The 19,109-nt window shown below is 42.0% G+C and overlaps 1 protein-coding gene across 1 annotated transcript in view; it reads right to left on the bottom strand.

Moving 5' to 3' along the window:
- Positions 1-19,109, bottom strand: part of LOC140734027 (uncharacterized) — a 184,067-nt gene that overhangs the window by 9,400 nt on the left and 155,558 nt on the right. Inside the window, exons 50-53 of the mRNA XM_073057607.1 lie at positions 18,403-18,762; positions 13,083-13,181; positions 10,823-10,906; positions 8,621-8,656 (exon numbers count right to left, since the gene is read on the bottom strand). Of these exons, the coding sequence (XP_072913708.1) occupies positions 8,621-8,656; positions 10,823-10,906; positions 13,083-13,181; positions 18,403-18,762 (579 nt within the window). The remainder of the gene's footprint in view (positions 1-8,620; positions 8,657-10,822; positions 10,907-13,082; positions 13,182-18,402; positions 18,763-19,109) is intronic.

Raw genomic sequence — 19,109 nt, 5'->3', positions numbered from 1 at the left:
AGATCACTTTGTAGTGATCTGTTTTCACTTTGACACGAAAGAGTCTTTGTCTGTTGATCAGTGTCAAAAAAGCCAAATCAAATCCACAGTGGTTCAATGTTGTACAATATTAAAACATGAAAACTTCTGGGGGGTGGGGGTGAATACTTTTTGTAGGCACTGTAAAGGTGTGAACCAGTTTTTTTAGAATCACTGCGTGACAGATGTGGACGTACCGCTGCAAAGTGTGAAAATTCTGTCCTGGGGACTTCCTTTATGTGAGATTTAAAATTCAAATCTGAATCAATGGTAACACCTAGTCTTGTTCAGATTTTACAAGGGGAGCCAAGTTCTGAAGTTTATCAAGAAGTTTATTCTTTGGCTTTGGGACCATTCGAAAGTATTTAAGTTTTTTCGTCATTTAGTTTTAAGGATCATCCATCTGTTTATTGCAGCCTTACGAGATGTCAGAGAGAGAGGGTGTTATCACCATCAGGCTCAACAGAGATGTGCAATTGTATGTGTCTGCATAACTGTGGTGATCTCTAATGATGTCTCCTAAGGGGAGCATGTTTATGGAAAATAGCAGGAGACCAAGGCAGCTCACCTGAGCAATACCAAAAGGTACATCATATCTCTTAAAAAAATTGGCCTCCAACATGGACAAAAAATTTTCTCTCAAAGATTTATGAGAGGCTAACCTGGTTCTCAAGGCGATCTAGGAGAATGTTGTGGTCAATTATGTTGAATTGTTTTGAAGGCAGCTCTTAGATCATTGAAAGGATTGTTCAGTGTTGGCTAAGCCCGATCCCTGAAACTCATTCTGTCTTTCCAGATCATAGTGTACATAGTCCAGGACAAGTATAGCCAAGGGGATACTGGGTTTGTGGACTAGCTCATTAACCCAACTTCCCCTGTAGACTCTTGGTTTGCCTAATATTTGAAACGTGAAATAATAAATCACCTTGCTAGGTTTTCCCCAAAATGTCACTGCCATTTCCAGTTCCAATAAAAGGTCACCAGTTCTTTTTATCTCTCCACAAATACTTCATCCCCTGATGAGCATTTTCTGCACTTTCTGCTTTTATTTCAGCTTTCCAGCATCTGCAGGATTTTGCTTCAGTGTCAAAGTTTGGATGTAGAGCCACCTGGTGGCCAGAGTCTGAATCTGCATCCTGACAGCAATGGGAGATCAGAGAAATGTGGCTCTGTGGCAATCCCATTTAATGTCACGTGGGTATCTTAGAACATAGAATATAGAACAGTATAGCACAGGAACAAGCCCTTCAGCCCACAATATTATATTGAACCAATTAAATTAGTAATCAAATGGCTAACTAAACTAATCACTACTATTTCAGTGTTCAGATCCCTCCATTTTCCTCACATTCCAGTGTCTACCTAAAAATGTCTTATAAGTACCTAATGTATCTGCCTATACCACTATCCCAGGCAGCACATTTCAGGCACCCACTGCTCTCTGTGTAAAACAAGAAAAACGAACAAAACCATGTCCCTCACTCCTCCTTTGAAATGACCCCTCTCACTTTATCATACTCTCTGGTATTAGACATTTCAACCCTGGGTTCAAAGATACTGTCTGTCTACTCTATTCTTGCCTCTCATAATCTTATAAGCTTCCATCAGATCGCCCCTCAGCCTCTGCTGCTCCAGAGAAAACAACCCAAGTTTGTCCAGCCTCCTTATAGCATTCTGGTAAATTTCTTCCGCTCTTTCTCCAAAGCTTCAACATCTTTCACGTGATGGAGTGACCAGAACTGTATGCAATACTCCAGATGCAGTCTTACTAGAGTTTTATAAAGCTGCGACATAACTTCCTGATTTTTGAACTCAATGTCTCAACTAATAAAGGCAATTTGATCTTCCTAACTACCTTATCAATCCGTAGCCACTTTCAAGGAATTATGAACTTGGACTGCAGGATCCCTCTGCTCATCAACACTGTTAAGGGCCTTGCCTGTGCACAGTCTCTTTACTTTGACTTACCAAGTGCAACACTTAATACTTAGCTGGGTTAAGCTCCATCTACTATTCTCTGCCCATATCTAAAACTGACCTATATTCCACTCTATTTGCCAGTCACCTACGTTATCCACAACACCACTGATCATTGTACAACATGCAAACTTATTAACCCACTCATCTGCGTTGTCATGCAGGACATTTATATATATCACAAACGGAGGTCCCAGTACAGATCTGTGTGAAGAACCACTAATCATAGACCTCCAGCTCCACCACTCTCTATCTTCTATAGGCAAGCTAGTTTTGAATCCAAATGGCCAGTTCATCCCTGATTCCATGCAGCTTAATCTTCTGGATGAGTCTCCCATGACTATCCTTGTCAAACACCTTACTAGAATCCATGCAGACAATAATCTACAGCTCAACCTTCATTAATCACCCTCGTCGCCTCGTCAGTCAAGTTAATAGGATGTTTTAACATGAACGAAGTCACCAGAGAGACCCTGAAGCTAGTGGATGCAGAAGTGTTCTATTCAACAAAAGCAGGTAGCAGCTGTCATGTTGAGACACTCTTGGAGGAAGAGGCCTCCTGATCCATTATTATGTGACTTTTTTATATGCTAAAGATCAAAGATAACAGCAGGACAATTCTATAGTTACAATGTATCTACACAACTTCATTTGAGTTATGGTCTTCACACCCCTTCTTCGCACCCACACTCCAGACACCCACAATGAAACTTAATCAGCATCGTCTGGTTTACAATCAACTCCATTGCACAGTTCCAGGAAAACTATCGTTCAGAGCTGCATTTTAAATTCAATCTACAATCCATGTTCATTTCTGAAGATTGGTTGCTGGTGAAGTTAATATTTCCTATATACTCTAACTCCAGAATACGCCCTAACAAAGACACTACTTGTCCTGTATAAATCCATGCTCGCTCTCCCTAATTAGATTTTCCAATGTTCACAAATCCTATCTCTATGAATTCTCTCCAGTAACTTCCCTATGATTGACAGCAGTCTATAGTTTCCAGGATTATCTCTGGTTCCCTTCTTGAACAATGGAACAACATTAGCTACTTGATAGACTAATGGCACCTAGCCTGTGGCTAGAGAGCATACAAAGATATTATTCAAAGCCCCATCAATCTTATCAGTCCCTGAGAACTTTTAAACCTTAATGCTCTTTAAGGGACCCGATACTACCTCCTCCTTTACTTCAAAACATCCTGGGAATTAATCCTCTCGGCACTGATCTCTCTATCATCCACATCCTTCTTGGTAAGACTTCAACCCCATTGTTGTACATTTAATACTTAAGTAATATTTGGTAACACCCAGGAACAGGTTAAAGTTGCTAACCCTCTCTACCTCTGATCTTCTGAGGACTGGCTTCGGTTTCCCTTTCCTGAATCTATAATCATTTCCTTGGTCTTGCTGACATTGAGTGAGAGGTTGATGTTATGACACACTCAGCCAAATTTTCAGTCTCCCTCCTGTATGCTGATTTATCACCACCTTTGATTTGGCTCAGCAAAATTGAATATGGTGTTGGAGCTGTGCTTAGCCACACAGTTATAGGTGTAAAGTGAGTAGAGCAGGGGGCTAAGCACACAGCCCTGTGGTGCGCCTGTGTTGATGGAGATGGTGGAGGAGATTTTGTTGCCAATCCGAACTGATTGGGGTGTACTAGTAAGGAAATCCAGGATCTAATTGCACAAGAGGATATTGAGGCTAAGGTCTTGGAGTTTATTGATTAGTTTTAAGGGGATTCAATGCTGAGCTGCAATTGACAAAGAGCATCCTGATGTAAGCATCCAGATGTTTCAGGAGTGTGTGAAGAGCCAGTGAGATGGCACCTGCTGTGGACCTGTTACTCCAGTAGGCAAATCGGAGCAGATTACAAGTCACCTCTCAGGCAAGAGGTGATAAGTTTCATCACCAACCTTTTAAAACGTGCTTTTTTAAAAGCAGGAGGTTGAAGATCTCGGTGAACACTCCAGCCAGTTGGTCAGCACAGGCCTTTAGTATGTGGCCTGGTACCCTGTCCGGTCCGGAAGCTTTCCTTGGATTCACCTCCCTGAAGGCATCTCGCATGACAGCTTTGGAAATTGAGATCAAAAGATCACAAGATAAAGGAGCAGAAGTAGGCCATTCGGCCCATCGAGTCTGTTCCGCCACTCCACCATGAGCTAAACTATTCTCCCGTCTAGTTCCAATTTCCGGCTTTTTTCCCATATCCCTTGATACCCTGACTAATCAGATACCTGTTAATCTCCTCCTTAAAAACCTTAAATGATTGGGCCTCCACAGCTGTATGTGGCAACGAATTCTGTAAATCCACAATCCTCTGGCTCAAAAAATTTCTCCTCATCTGTATTTTAAATGGGTACACTCTAATTCTAAGACTGAGACCTCTTGTCCTGGACTCACCCACCAAGGGAAACAGCCTTTCCACATCTACTCTGTCCAACCCTTTCAACATTCAAAATGTTTCTATGAGATCCCCCCTCATTCTTCTATATGCTAATAAATACAATCCAAGAGCCAATAAACGCTCCTCATATGTTAGTCCCTGCATTCCAGGAATCATCCTAGTGAATCTTCTCTGAACTCTCTCCAACATCAGCACATCCTTTCTAAGATAGGGGGCCCAAAACTGCACACAGTATTCCAAATGGGGTCTCACCAGTGCCCCATAGAGCCTCATCAACACCTCCTTACTCTTATACATTATTCCTCTTGAAATGAATGCCAATGTAGCATTCACTTTCCTTACTGCCAATCCAACCTGGTGGTTAACCTTTAGGGTATCCTGCACTAGGACCCCCAAGTCCCTTTGCACTTCCGATTTTTAAATTTTCTCCCCATCTAAACAATAATCTGCCCGATTGTTTCTTCTTCCAAAATGTACAACTGTACTTTTCTCAACATTGTATCTCATCTGCCATTTCTTTGCCCACTCTCCTAAACTCACCAAGTCTCTCTGCAACCTTTCCGTTTCTTCAACACTTCCTGCTCCTCCACCTATCTTGGTGTCGTCCGCAAATTTAGCCACAAAACCATTTAATCCATGATCGATATACAGTGTAAAAAGAAGAGGCCCCAACACTGATCCCTGCGGAACACCACTAGTAACCGGCAACCAACCAGAATAGGATCCCTGTATACCCACTCTTTGCTTTCTGCCTATCACCCAATGCTCCACCCATTCCAACAATATCCTTCCTGTAATTCCATGGGCCCTCATCTTATTAAGCAGCCTCTTATGCAGCACCTTATCAAAGGCCTTTTGAAAATCCAAATACACAACATTCACAGCCTCTCCCTTGTCAATCTTATTTGAGATTACCTCAAACAATTCCAATAGGTTGGTGAGGTACATCTTCCCTACGTGAAACCCTGCTGGCTTGGGCCTATCTTGTCATGCACCTCAAGGTAATTTATAATCTCATCCTTGAGGATCAACTCCAATAACTTAACAACTACTGATGTCAGACTAATAGGTCTGTAATTTTCTTTTTGCTGCCTCCCCCCTTTCTTAAACAATGGAACTACACTTGCGACCTTCCAGTCCTCCGGAAACGTGCTTGAGTCTACTGATTCCTGGAAGATTATTTCCAATGCCTCCACAATCTCCAAAGCCACCTCCTTCAGAACCCATGGATGCACTTGATCCAGTCTGGGAGACTTATCGATCCTTAGTCCATTTAGCTTCTCAAGCACTTTCTCTCTAGTAATCTTGACTGTACCTAATTCTATTCCTTGAGACCTCTGGCTATCAGGTATGTTGCTACTGTCTTCCACTGTGAAGACTGATGCAAAATACTCATTTAGTTCCTCTGCTATCTTTTGTTACCCATTATAATTTCTCCAGCATCCTTTTCAATTGGTCCTAAATCTACCCGTGTCACTCTTTTACTCTTAATATATTTAAAAAAAACTTAGTGTCCTTTTTTATATTAAAATTTCCTTTAATAATTCATCTTTTCTTTCCTAATGACTTACTTAGTTTCCTTCTGTAAATTTTTAAAATTCGTCCAGTCCTCAGTTTTCCCACTAATTTTTGCTTCCTTGCATGCTGCCTCTTTTGCTTTTATTTTAGCCTTAACTTCTCTCGTTAGCCACATTCGTGTCATTTTTCCTTTTATGATTTTCTTTTTTCTTGGAATATATGTTTCCTGCACTTTCCTTATTTCTTGTAGGAATTTCATCCAATTCTGCTCTACTGTCCCTCCATTTAGCTTACTTTTCCAATCAACTTGGGCCAGTTCCCCTCTCATACCACTGTAATTTCCTTTGTTCCACTGAAATATCGATACACCTGATACCAGCTACCCATGGGTATACCATGGGTATCATATCCCATGATACCAGATCATGGGATCCTTCAGGGGGATCGGGGGGGTGGGCGTGGTGGTGTTTGTGATAGCTTCTCCATTTTCTGATGGTCAAAGCAAGCATAGAAGGGCAACTATGGGAAACCAGGAATGTGTATCTCAGCAGCTAAAATCTGGAGGAAATACTCCTGGTTAGTTTGAGCACACTCAGTGGGACTGCTAATGTATGAAAACTGCAGGCAGTGTTCTCATTGACCACTTTGAATTTTTGCAATGTCAGCTCATTAAGCAGATCCCAAAGTGATGTGATTTCAGTCTCTGAGAGCATCTTTCAGGAGGGTGAACCCACAGAAAGCATTTGGCCCAGGTGGGGTACCGAGCCAAGTACTGAAGACCTGTACAGATCAACAGGCTGGAATGTTTATCAATATCTTTAACCCCTCAGTTTGGCGGTCTGAGGTACCCACCTGCTTCAAAGACTATCATCCAGTCACATTTACATCAACTGTGATGAAGTGCTTTGTGATGTTGGTGATGAAACATATCAACTCCTCCCTGAGAAGCTACTTGGATCCACTCCCATTTGCCTACCATCACAACAGATCCACAGGAGATGCCATTTCATTGCCTCCTCACTCAAATCTGGAACTTAACATAACGAAGCTACATACATCAGGATGCTCTTTGTTGACTACACCTCAGCATTCAATTCTATCATTCCCTCAAAATTAATCAATATGCTTTAAGATCTTGGCCTCTATACCTCCTTATGGAATTGGATCCTTGATTTGCTCACTTGCAGACCCCAGTCAGTTTGGATCAGCAAAAACAGCTCCTCCTCAATCTCCAGCAGCTCAGGTACACCACAGAGTGGTGTGCTAAGTCCCCTGTTCTACTCTCTTTGTACCAATGACTGTGAGGCCAATGCCATATTTAAGTTTGCTGATAACACCACTGTTGCTGGCCGGATTAAAGGTGGTGGCGGATCAGAATAGGAGAGCGATTGAAAATCTTGCTGAATGGTACCACAATAACAACAACCTCTCACTCAATGTCAGCAAGGTCAAGGCGATGGCTACTGACTTGAGGAAGAGGAAATCGAGGTCCATGAGCCAGTCCTCACCAGAGGATCAGAGGTGGAGAAAGCCGGTAACTTTTAAATTGCTTGGTGTTATCAGGTGTTAGTTCTGTTTCCAGCACGGAAGTACCATTATGAGGAAAGCCTGGCAGCACTTGTACAGCTATGGGGTGGAGAGTATATTGATGAACTGCATCACAGCCTGGGATGGAAACACCAATGCCCTTGAATGGAAAATACTACAAAAAGTACAGGCTATAGCCTAGTCCAGCATGGGTGAAGCCATTACTACCATTGAGCGCATTTACATGGAGCGCTGTAATAAGAAAGAAGGATCCATCATCAATGCCCCCAACACCCATGTCATGTTCTCTTCTCACTGCTGCCATCAGGAAGGTGGTACAGGAGCCTCACTACTAGATTCCAGAACAGTTACTATTCTTCATCCATCAAGTTCTTGAACTAGAGGGGATAACACCACTCGCCCCATCACTGAACTGTTCCCATAACCTATGGAGTCACTTTCAAGGTCTCTCCGTCTCACGCTTATTTATTCATTATTTATTTAGTGTTTGCACAGTTTGTTGTCGTCTGTACATTGTCTTTTTTTTGGTCTGCCCTGGTCTTCCACTGATTTTATTGTGTTTCTTGGATTTGCTGTGTTTGCCCACAAGAAAATGAATCTCAGGGTTGTATGTGGTGACATGTATGTACTTTGATAATAAATTTGAACTTTGACTGTCACTCAAAACAGGGAGAAAAACATTGTGCCCTGCAGCCTGTCCTCCTTGGTTTAGTAAAAACAATCAGAAATGTAAAGCAGAGTTAATGTTTCAGATCAGAGGCCCTTCATTAGGACTGGAAAAGAGTGAGGATCTTAATTAGGAATGGCAAAGATGACGAGAGAGGGATGGATAGGACAAAGTGAATAACTTGATAGGGTGAGGCCAGTTTTTCATGGGTTGTAGTCAAAAACTCCAGTTTACGTGTCCAAAGAATAAAATGTGTGGTGCATGATTAGTGAGATCACAAGGTGTACAATTAATTCCACATAGACAACAAATGCACCACAATGAATGACACACTTCACTTGGGAAAAATTGCCTAATTAACCCAGCCCAGATTAGATTGAATTTTGTAAGAACTGCACATCAAAATCAGACATATATGGGTCCAGTTTCTAGGCCAAGGTTCTCTTTAATAATAAGTTGTTTAAAAACAGTCCATTTACCTTACTGATTCAACCAAACTTGATGTGTCACTGAACCTGAAAGTCAAGACACAATAAAACAAAAGTCATTGTTAGAAAATTTGAGGCACAATAATACTATAGAGTCACTGATGGCCTTATTAATGAAGACTGAGACCTTACTCCACACTGAGGATGGTTTAGTTCCACTCTAGTGCTGATGTACCCACAAACATTTCACACATGATAGATAGATAGATAGATAGATAGATAGATAGATACTTTATTCATCCCCATGGGGAAATTCAACTTTTTTTTCCAATGTCCCATACACTTGTTGTAGCAAAACTAATTACATACAATACTTAACTCAGTAAAAAATATGATATGCATCTAAATCACTATCTCAAAAAGCATTAATAATAGCTTTAAAAAAGTTCTTAAGTCCTGGCGGTTGAATTGTAAAGCCTAATGGCATTGGGGAGTATTGACCTCTTCATCCTGTCTGAGGAGCATTGCATCGATAGTAACCTGTCGCTGAAACTGCTTCTCTGTCTCTGGATGGTGCTATGTAGAGGATGTTCACATGCACACAAACACATTTAATCCTTTACCAATGAGTTTCCTTCAGATGTAAGGTCAGAAGGTGGGATGTTTGTTGAAGATTGCACAATATTCAGAACCATTTGTAACTCCTCAGGTAATGAAGCAGTCTGCATCCAAATGCTGGACAACCATCCAGGCTGGGCTGATCAACGGCAAGTAGCATTCACACCACAAGAGGACCAGACAATGAAGATACCCCACATCTGGAAATCCAGCTGTCAAACCCTAATATTTAATGATATACTATATCTGTCACTGAATTCCATTAAAATCCTGTGGGTTACATAGAAACATAATTTGAACTGGAGTAACCATATGCACAATGTGGCTGCAAAAGCATTTCAGTGACTCAGATGAGGGATCCTACCTTCCACCTCTGAAGTATCATTTACACGGCTCAGGACAGGATTGTAATAGAATACTCTTCACTTGACTAGATGGAGGTTCAATACCATGCAGGACATAGTTGCCTGCTTACTAGGCACTATGTCACAATCATTCACTCAATCCACCATCAATATACAGTGTCATCTTTGTATCATCTATGGGATGAACCGTGGTAATTCACCACAAATCCTGAGACAATACCTTCCAAGTACCAGAAACCTTTACCAGCTAAAAGGAGAAGGGCAGGAAAAACATGGGAAAAACTCAACTTGAACTTTGCTCTCAAAGCCACATACACTCTGACTTGGAAGCATATCAGACTTTCTACACTATCACTGGGTCAAAATGCTGGTACTCTTCTCCAGAACAACACTGTGGATGTAACCACACATTAACAACTACAGCAGTTTAAGAAGGCAGCTCACTAGCACCTTCACAAATGCATCTGGGGACAGGCAATTAAACCTTTGTGTACAATATTGTGTGTAAAACCATGAGATGGCATAGATAGGATGTATGTTGTCAGTCTTGCCCCTCCCCAAGTTTGGGGAATCAAGAACTAGAGAGCATCATGTATTTATTAGGATCGAGATTTGATAGGAACCTGCCGGACAACTTTTCTTCTACGCAATGGTGTTACGTGTATGAAATAATCTGCTAGAGGAAGTGGTTGAGGCTGGTGCCATAACATATTTTAAAAGATAGTTGAACATATCTTTGCATAAGAAGAGTTGAGATAATGGGCCAAATATGGGCAAATAGGATGAGCTTGTATGGAGCACCTTGATCAACAAGTACCAGCTGGCCCAAAGGGGCTCTTCCACACTGTATGACACTATATGCTGGCGCAGACTGGGAAACCCACATTCCTCGAGTAAATATAAAAGAACAGACACAAACCTGTAAACACACAGATAGGAGATTCTGGCTATTTTCTCTCCTTCAGCCCACTTCGCTTCTACAACCCAACTCTGATTGCCTGTCCACTTTAATCTCTCCTCCTCGAGTTTCCCTACCCCACAGGAGTGTTATCAGCAAAGCACTGGGGCATGAGGCACTGAGACTCCTTCCGACAGAAATGTTCAGACAGAGTTCCAGGAGCTGAACCCGGTGACAGTGAAGGACTGCTGTTAAATTTCCACATCAACATTGTGCGATATATAATATGTTCAACCTCCCTCTGAGCACTCCAGACAAAATTCTATGTGATCAATCAAAGCCAGTATTTCAAAACCAGATAAGTTGGCATACCTGTTGGAGGATAGCACTGATCCACCCTTTTCCATCTCAGTCTGAGCTGATAGACTTTGAACCATCCTTGCGTTGAGGGGGGACCTGATAAAGATATACAAGATTACGTGGATATGTTGGTAGGGTAGGTAGTAAGAAATTACAATCCATAGAGCAGGTATGTAAAACAAGAAGCCAGGGTTTAAAGTGAGTGATGGGAGGTTTAAGAGTGGAACAAAGTGGTTGAGTGGGTGGTAGAGAAAGATAAACCTCAATGTTGTATGTTCAAGCATTTGAATTGCTAAGGAATGACCTGAAGACGTAGGAGGAGAATTAGCACATTCTGCGTGTTCTCTATATTTTCTGACTGGGGAGGAAGTTCTGAAATCAGAGGTGAGAGTCCTCATGCTGGATTCCCTAAAGGTTAACTTGCAGGTTGAGTGGAGAGTAAGGAAGGCAAATGCAATGAGGAGGAACTTCTTTAGCCAGAGGGTGATCAATCTGTAGAATTCATTGCCACAGATGGCTATGGAGGCTACTTCACTGGGTATATTTAAAGCAAAGGTTGATAAGTTCTTGATTTGTAAGGTAGTCAAAAAAACTTATGGGGAGAAGGCAGGAGAATGGGGCTGAGAGGGATAATAAATCAGCCATGATGGAATGGTGGGGCAGGTTTGATGCACTGAATGGCCTAATTCTGCTCGTATGTCATACGGTCTCTGGCTAAAGAATTTTCTCCTCATCTCAGCTCTAAAGGGATGTCTTTGCATTCTGACACTGTGCCCTCTAGTCCTAAAATCCTCATCTATTAGAAACATCCTCTCCACATGCATTCTGTCTGGGCCTTTCAATATATCCACCCTCCCCACCCCCCCCTCCCAGACAGAAGCTCCAGCATACAGGACATGGCAGACTGCTGGCTAGGCACCACATCCACAACCATTCACTCCCTCCACCAGCAACATACAGTAGTAGCAGTCTGTATCACTTAAAGGATGAACTGCGGCAACTCACCAAAATTCCTTCGATGGTACCTTCCAAATCCAGAAACTTTACCAGCTGGAAGGACAAGGGGACACCACTACTTGGAAGTTAATCTCAAAGCTTCACATATCCTGACTTGGAAACATATCACCATCACTGGGTCAAAATCCTGCAACTCTTCTGCAGAATAACATTGTGGACATAACTGCACATCACGGACTGCAGCAGTTCAAGGTGGCTGCTCACCTGCACCTTCACAAGGGCAACGGGGGACAGGCAATTAAACTTCGTACATAGTTTTGTGTGTAAGATCAAATGAGGCATAGATAGTGTGGATGCACTCGGTCTTTATCCCAAGGTTGGGAAATCAAGAACTAGAAAACATCGCGTATTTATTAGGATCAAGATTTAATGGGAAGGGACCGGGCAACTTTTCTTTAACACAATGGTGTTACTTGTAAGAAATGAGCTGCCAGAGGAAGTGGTTGAGGCTGGTGCCATAACAGTTTTTAAAAGACAGCTGAACATGTCTTTGGATAAAAAGACTTTAGATAAGAGTGAGCCAAACATGGGCAAATAGGATGAGCTTGGATGGAGCACCTTGGTCAGCATGAAGGGCCTCTTCAATGCTATATGATACTTTGACTCTATATGCTGGCTCAGCCTGTGAAGCTCACATTCCCTTAATGAATATAAAAGAACAGACACAAACCTGTAAACACACAGATACAAACATACATAATTCTGGCTATTTCCCCTCTTTCAGCCCACCTCATTCTCACAACCCCTATTCTGATCGCCTGTCCACTTCAACCTCTCCTCAAGTCTCCCAACCCCAACAGAATGTAACAGTAAAGCACAGGAGCATGAGACATTGAGAGGGCAAAATTTTGCTCGTTTTTTTGGGGGATTTGGGAATTTATTGTTCATTGATTGATAAAATGGTGCAGAGTCACCTTTTCAAACCATAGTATTCCCTTCCGGTGAAATTACTCCTGCAGATCTGTCAGGAAGGAGTTCCCGGGATTAAACCCAATTACCATGAAGGACTGGTGTTAAATTTTCACAACAAGAGAGTGTGAAACTTGTAGGGGGATCTGCAGGGAGTGATGTTCCTGCACCCCTTATAATCCTGGATGGTGAAAATAGCAGGGTTGGGAGTTACTGTCAGAGTAGTGTAGGAGAGTTACTCAACCGAGTGTATAATATACAATATGTTCAACCTCCTAACTACTCCTGACAAAAGTCTGTGCAATTAAACAAAGCCAGAATTTCAAAATCAGGTAAGTTGGCAAACCTTTTGGTGGACAGCACTGAACCCATCCCGAGTGATCCGCCCTCTTCCATCTCAGTCTGAACTGATCGACTTTGAACCATCCTCACGCCAAGGGGGAGCCTGATAGAGATATACAAGGTTATGAGGGGACACTAGTAGGGTAGGTTGTAAGAAAGTGCATTCCATAGAACAGGTATATAAAACTAGAAGGCTGAGTTTAAGAAGAGGACTGGAGGTTTAGCAGGCATCTGAGGAAGGAGGTTTTCACCCACTGGTTGAAATCTGGAACAAATTGCTTGAGTGTGTGGTGGAGAAAGATAAATCACAATGTTATATTGTATATTCAAACACTTGAATTGCCAAGGAATGACCATAAGACATTGGAGCAGAATTTGGCCATTCAACCCTTTGAGTGTGCTCCATCATCCAATCATGGCTGCTTAATTTTCCCCTTCAAACCTATTCTCCTGCCTTCTCCCTGTAATATTTGACATCCTTGCTAATCAAGAATTTATCAATCCCTTCTTTAAATATACCTATTGACTTGACCTTCACAGCTATCTGTGGTAATGAGTTCCACAGATTCACAGCCTTTTGGTCGAAGGAATAAAGGCAGAGACTATTTTATAGACAGGAAGAAATGTCAGAAATCAAAGGTTTCTTATGCTCATGGAGGATTCCCTGAAGAAAGACCACTTTTACTCTCTCCACTAATTTGTGCAATATTATATGCCTTCTCTTTTGCTCTTGTCTTTGACTTCCAGAATCTATTCTTTAAAGATCACTATTAATGCTTCCACAGTTTCTTCAGCTACCTCTTTCAGAACCCTGGGGTGTAGTCCATCTGGTCCTCCAGACCATTCAGGTTCCCAAGCTCCTTCTCCTTAGTAATAGCAATTATACTTTCTTCTACCGCAGACACACTCCAATTTCTGGCATTCTGCTGATGTCTTCACAGCGAGGACTGACACAAAATATTAATTATTCATCCACCATTTCTTTGTCCCCCATTACTACCTCTCCAGCATTGTTTTCCAGTGGTCCGATAGCCACTCTTGCCTCTCTTTCACTCTTTATATATCTGAAAAAACACTTTCTATCCTCTTTTATTTACCTACATATTTCATCTTTTCTCTCTTTTTTGCTTTTTTAGTTGCCTCCTGTTGTTTTTTTGAAAAGGTCCCATTCCTCTAGCTTCCCACTAATTTGTGCAATATTATACTGTATGCCCTCTCTTTTGCTCTTAAGCTGTCTTTGACTTCCCTGTCACAATTGCCTCATCCTTCCTTTAGAATACTTCCTCTTTTGGATTAATCTATCCTACACCTTCTGAATTACTCTCAGAAACACCAGCCATCACTGTTCTGCCATCATCCCTGCTAGTATACCCTTCCAATCAACTTTTGGTGGCTCCTCTCTCATGCCTCTTTAATTCCCTTTATTCCCTGTAATACTGAAACATCTGGTTTTAGCTTCTTCCTCTGAAACTTCATGCTGAATACTATCATATTATGATTACTGACTCATAAAGGTTCCTTTACCTTAAGCTCACTTATCAAATCTGGTTCATTACACAACACCCAATCCAGAATTGCCTTTTCCCTAATGGGACAGACCACAAGTTGATCTAAAAAGCCACATCCAATGCATTCTATGAATTCCTTCTGTTAGGATCCAGCACTTACCTAACTTTCCCAGTCTACCTATGTACATATTGAAATCCACCGAGACTATTGTAACATTGCCCTTTTTCATGATCTTCTCTCTTACATTGTAATTCCATTGTACCTCATATCCTGGCTACTATTTAGAGGCTTGTATATTACTCCCATTAAAGTCTTTTTTCCTTGGAATTTCTAATACTACCTACAAGGATTCAACATCTTCCAAACCTATGTCCCTTCTTTCTAAGCATTTGATTTGTTTCTTAACCAATAGAGCCACCCATCCCCAGTGCGCACCTACCTGTCCTTTTAATACAATTTGTATCCTTGGATGTTAAGCTCACAACTGTGATCTTCTTTTAGCTATGACTCAGTGATGCCCACAAATTTATACCTGCCAGTATCTACTGTGGTACAAGATCATCTACTTTATTCAGTATATGTGTGCATTCAAATATGACACCTTCAATCCACTTTTCATCACCCTTTTTAATTTTACCCCCATGTAAATGGAAGTTAAATTCTTATCCCTTTCTAAACATTTTGTCTTTTTCTTTACTCTGGAGACTCTCATAACCTCTTCTGCATTCTCCTTCCCTTTTACTTTGTCCTCACTTTTCCAAACTGTTGAACTACCCCCTCTACTATTTATTTTAAAGTCCTACCTACAGACCTAGTTATAGATTCACCAGGACCCTTATCCCTCCTTCCCCTATACTGTTGCCAATGTCCCATGTATTCAGATCCACTTCTCCCACACCAATCTTTGAGCCAAGCATTTAGCTCTCTGATCCTATTAACCCTTTGCAAATTTGCACGTGGCTCAGGTAACAATCCAGAGATTATTACCTTTCTGTTTTTGCATTTTAATTTAGCCCCTAGTTGCTGAAATTCCCTCGGCAGAATCCTTTTCCTTGCTCTTCCTATGTCACTAGTACTCATGTAAATCATGACAACTGAATCTTTCCCCTCCCACTCCAAATTCCTCTGCAGGTCAAATAAGATGTCCTGAACCTGGGCACCAGACAGCCTTTGGGACGCTCAAACCTTGTGACAGAGAACTCTGTCCATTCCCCTAATTATACAATCCCCAGTCATAGCTACATTTTTCTTCTCTCCCACTCCCCACTCTTAAATGGTGCTTCCTGAACCACAGTGCCGCAGGTCGGACGCTCACCCTTCATACAGTCCCCACTGTCGTCCTCCCAGGCAGAAACAATCTCAGAACTGTTGGGCAAAGTCGAGGGCTGAGGCTCCTCCAGCACTACTCCTGGGATCTCCCCTGTCTCACTCGTAATCATATCCTCTTGCCTGGCCATGTACTGTATTTGAAGTATTAATCTAATGGGTGCAATTGTCTACTGAAACACATTATCCATGTAACTTTTCCCCTCCCTGATGCATTGCAGTGTGTGAAGCTCAGATTCCAGGTCATCAACTTCGAACTGGAATTCCTTGAGCAGCCAACACTTGCTGCAGATGTGGTCACCAGGAACTACAATTGGGTCCACTGTCTCCCACAACACATCACCTGATCCCGCATCCATATCTTACTTGATTAGTTATGATTTGGTATCTTTTTGATTACATTAAAAACTAATTCTACATATAATTGAAAAATGGACCTGTTCTTACCTGTTACTCACCTGTTCCTCTGCCTCTTCTTGCTGAAGCTGCTTGAGCCAAAGCCTTAGTTCTCCACTTCTACACTGCCCACTCCAACAATGGCTGCTCTGCTTAAACATCAGTTTTTATTGGCCCAACTAAAGCTCACTTCCAACAAGACTTCAATTGCTTTTAATGGCTCCCGCTCAGCAGAGATCTCACTTTCTCTCTCACTACTTCAAAGTATGACTCACTCCCAATGAGACCTCATTGTTTTTCATTGACTGGGAAGTTATGAGTCAAGTACCAGTATAAATGGGTCGGTATGAACATAAGCATGAAGAGCCTGTTTCAGTGGAGTATAACTCTATGACATATCATGTCATTAGTTTGTATCACTGTGGACAGCGTGCTACAGTGCAGTCTACATCTGGTAATGTACATTTATAAGCAAGGACAGAGAGGGGAAACTGATAGAGGTTTATAAGATGATGAAAGGCATAGATAGAGAAGACAGCTGTTACCTTCCTCCCAGCATCAAAATGTCTAATTCTTGAGGGCATGCATTCAAGCTGAGAGGGGTTAAGTTCAAAGGAAGAGAGCGGGGCACTTTTTTTTTTACAGAGAGGGTGGTTGGTGCCTAGAATGTGCTGTTGGGGTGGAGGAGGCAAGTATGATAGAAGCGCTTAAGTGGCCCTTAAACAGGCATGTGAATGTGCAGAGAATGGAAGGACATGGACATTATTTAGGCAAAAGGGATTAGTATAGTTTGGCATTTAATCACTAGTTTAATTAGTTCAGCACAACATTGTGACCAGAGGACCTGTCTCTTTGCTGTGCTGTTCTATGTTCTATGTCTGTCCATTCATTACAGTTCCCATCATCTAGCACTGGTTTCTACCCAATACATCATCTTGCCCCAACCCTTCTTTTGATGGGCTAGTGGTTGATTGTTATATTTTCCTGCTCAGCTGCAATGAATATTTAATCCCAATAATTTGGAGCAAGATCAGTCGTGGTACCATGGCTTGGTTCCTGTCTGTGTTTCATAACTGGCTTTGGACAGAATGAAGGCAACAGCCAGGATTAATACCACACAGGTGCCAGGGTTCGGATGCCAGGAGAAATTCTGAACCCCAAGGCTGACACAATCCAAGTTGCCTGCCTGTAGGATCGTGAAATGAACTCAACAGTGATTTACAATGAGAAAGTGGACTTCGAGAGGAAAATATGTCGGGACAGTGGGAATGCTGGATCATGCCTGAAGAGTCATAATCTAGTAACATCCTCTTTCTGTCTTGTAAGATGTTATAATACCAAGAGGGATGGTGAAAGATAACCATATAGAAAACTATAAACTAGCTGGACACTGTTAGAGAACACTTGTTCTATTAATCTATTGTTAATCTATTGCAGGCTTATGATTTCATAGCTAGCAATAGTTTGGGTTTGAGGATTAGTCAATCTTCACTGGTGTGTGTGTGTAGCGGGTACAAAATCAGCAGGCTGTTTTGAATGTAGGTGGAATCATAAGCAAGATTACTCCTGTTCTCACATTTCATTTTCTTATTCCAGCAGATGCAGGTCTTCTATTATTTATGGTAGAATGGGTGGGGTTATCTGGAACATCTTTCAAAATCTAGCTGCTACTTCAGGACACTGAACCTGATAACATTATGTGGCTCTGGACCCTTCACTGACAACACTTTTCCCTACAATGAAAACTAAACTGGCCTTTGATATCTGCCTGGTAGTGGACAAGAGAATGGCCCATCAGGTAGAGCTGCTGCCTCACGATTCCAGCAATCCTGACTGCTGTATGTGCCCATTTTCTCTGAGATCACGAGGGTTCCTCCAGTTGCTTTGGTTTCCTCGCACATCCCGAAGACGTGCAGGTTCATAGGTTAATTGGCCACTTTAACGTACTGTAGGAGGTGGGACAAATTTGTGGGGATTAATGGGAATATTGGGAGAATACAGTGGGACTAGTGCTTTATGTTTGTCATGGACCTAATAGTCACAGGGCCAGTTTCTGTGTTGGGTGCCTTTATAAATTTACAGTTACCAAATACCTGGTGGCCATGGGAGCCACTGTGTGTTCCCTTAATCCAGTTGGAGCTAATCCATGCTGTATTGACGCAGTGTGGACTGATCCAGTCTCAGCCCATCCCATCTTGGCCATTTCAGTCTGGTTTGATTCAGTCTTAATGGATCCATTCCATAACTGCAGAGTCTGAGTTGATCTGTCCAGTACAGATCTGGACTGAGTGGACCCACTCTGAACTGATCCAGTCTGGATCAATCCATTCGATTCTGAGCCACTCTGAAAAGACCCCGTCTGAATTGATCTGGTTTGAACTTTTCCATTCCAGATCCATCGATGCCCGGTGGATCCGGTCTGAACCAGCTGTTTCTGATCGAAATCTCTGGAGCTGCAAAAAAAGGAAAGACAGTTAATTCTCAGCTGCTCAATGGCATCTCACAGTGACACAGAATCCCCTATTGTAAGTGCAGACAATGCTGAACTGGTCAAGTATTAACCATAGGCAAGTAGTGGCATTCCTGTTGGAGACTGATGGTATCTGGTCCACACCTGACATACCAAGGGAATACCCAGTTTAGGACTATGTGAGCATGGATGTAAAATAATAATAATACAGAATTAAAGTTGATTTGGGTCACAGTAAATAAAACAACAAAGGATGGAAAACTTTGCAGTGTTGTAGTGAGATTGTCAGGAAGGACAGGCAGATGATGGGGCAAGATTGCAGTCAGTGGA

The sequence above is a fragment of the Hemitrygon akajei genome, chromosome 10 (genome assembly GCF_048418815.1).
Source record: "Hemitrygon akajei chromosome 10, sHemAka1.3, whole genome shotgun sequence".
Classification (NCBI taxonomy): Eukaryota; Metazoa; Chordata; class Chondrichthyes; order Myliobatiformes; family Dasyatidae; genus Hemitrygon; species Hemitrygon akajei.
The sequence above is the reverse complement of the archived record's forward strand: the minus strand, read 5'-3'. Positions and strand labels throughout refer to the sequence as shown.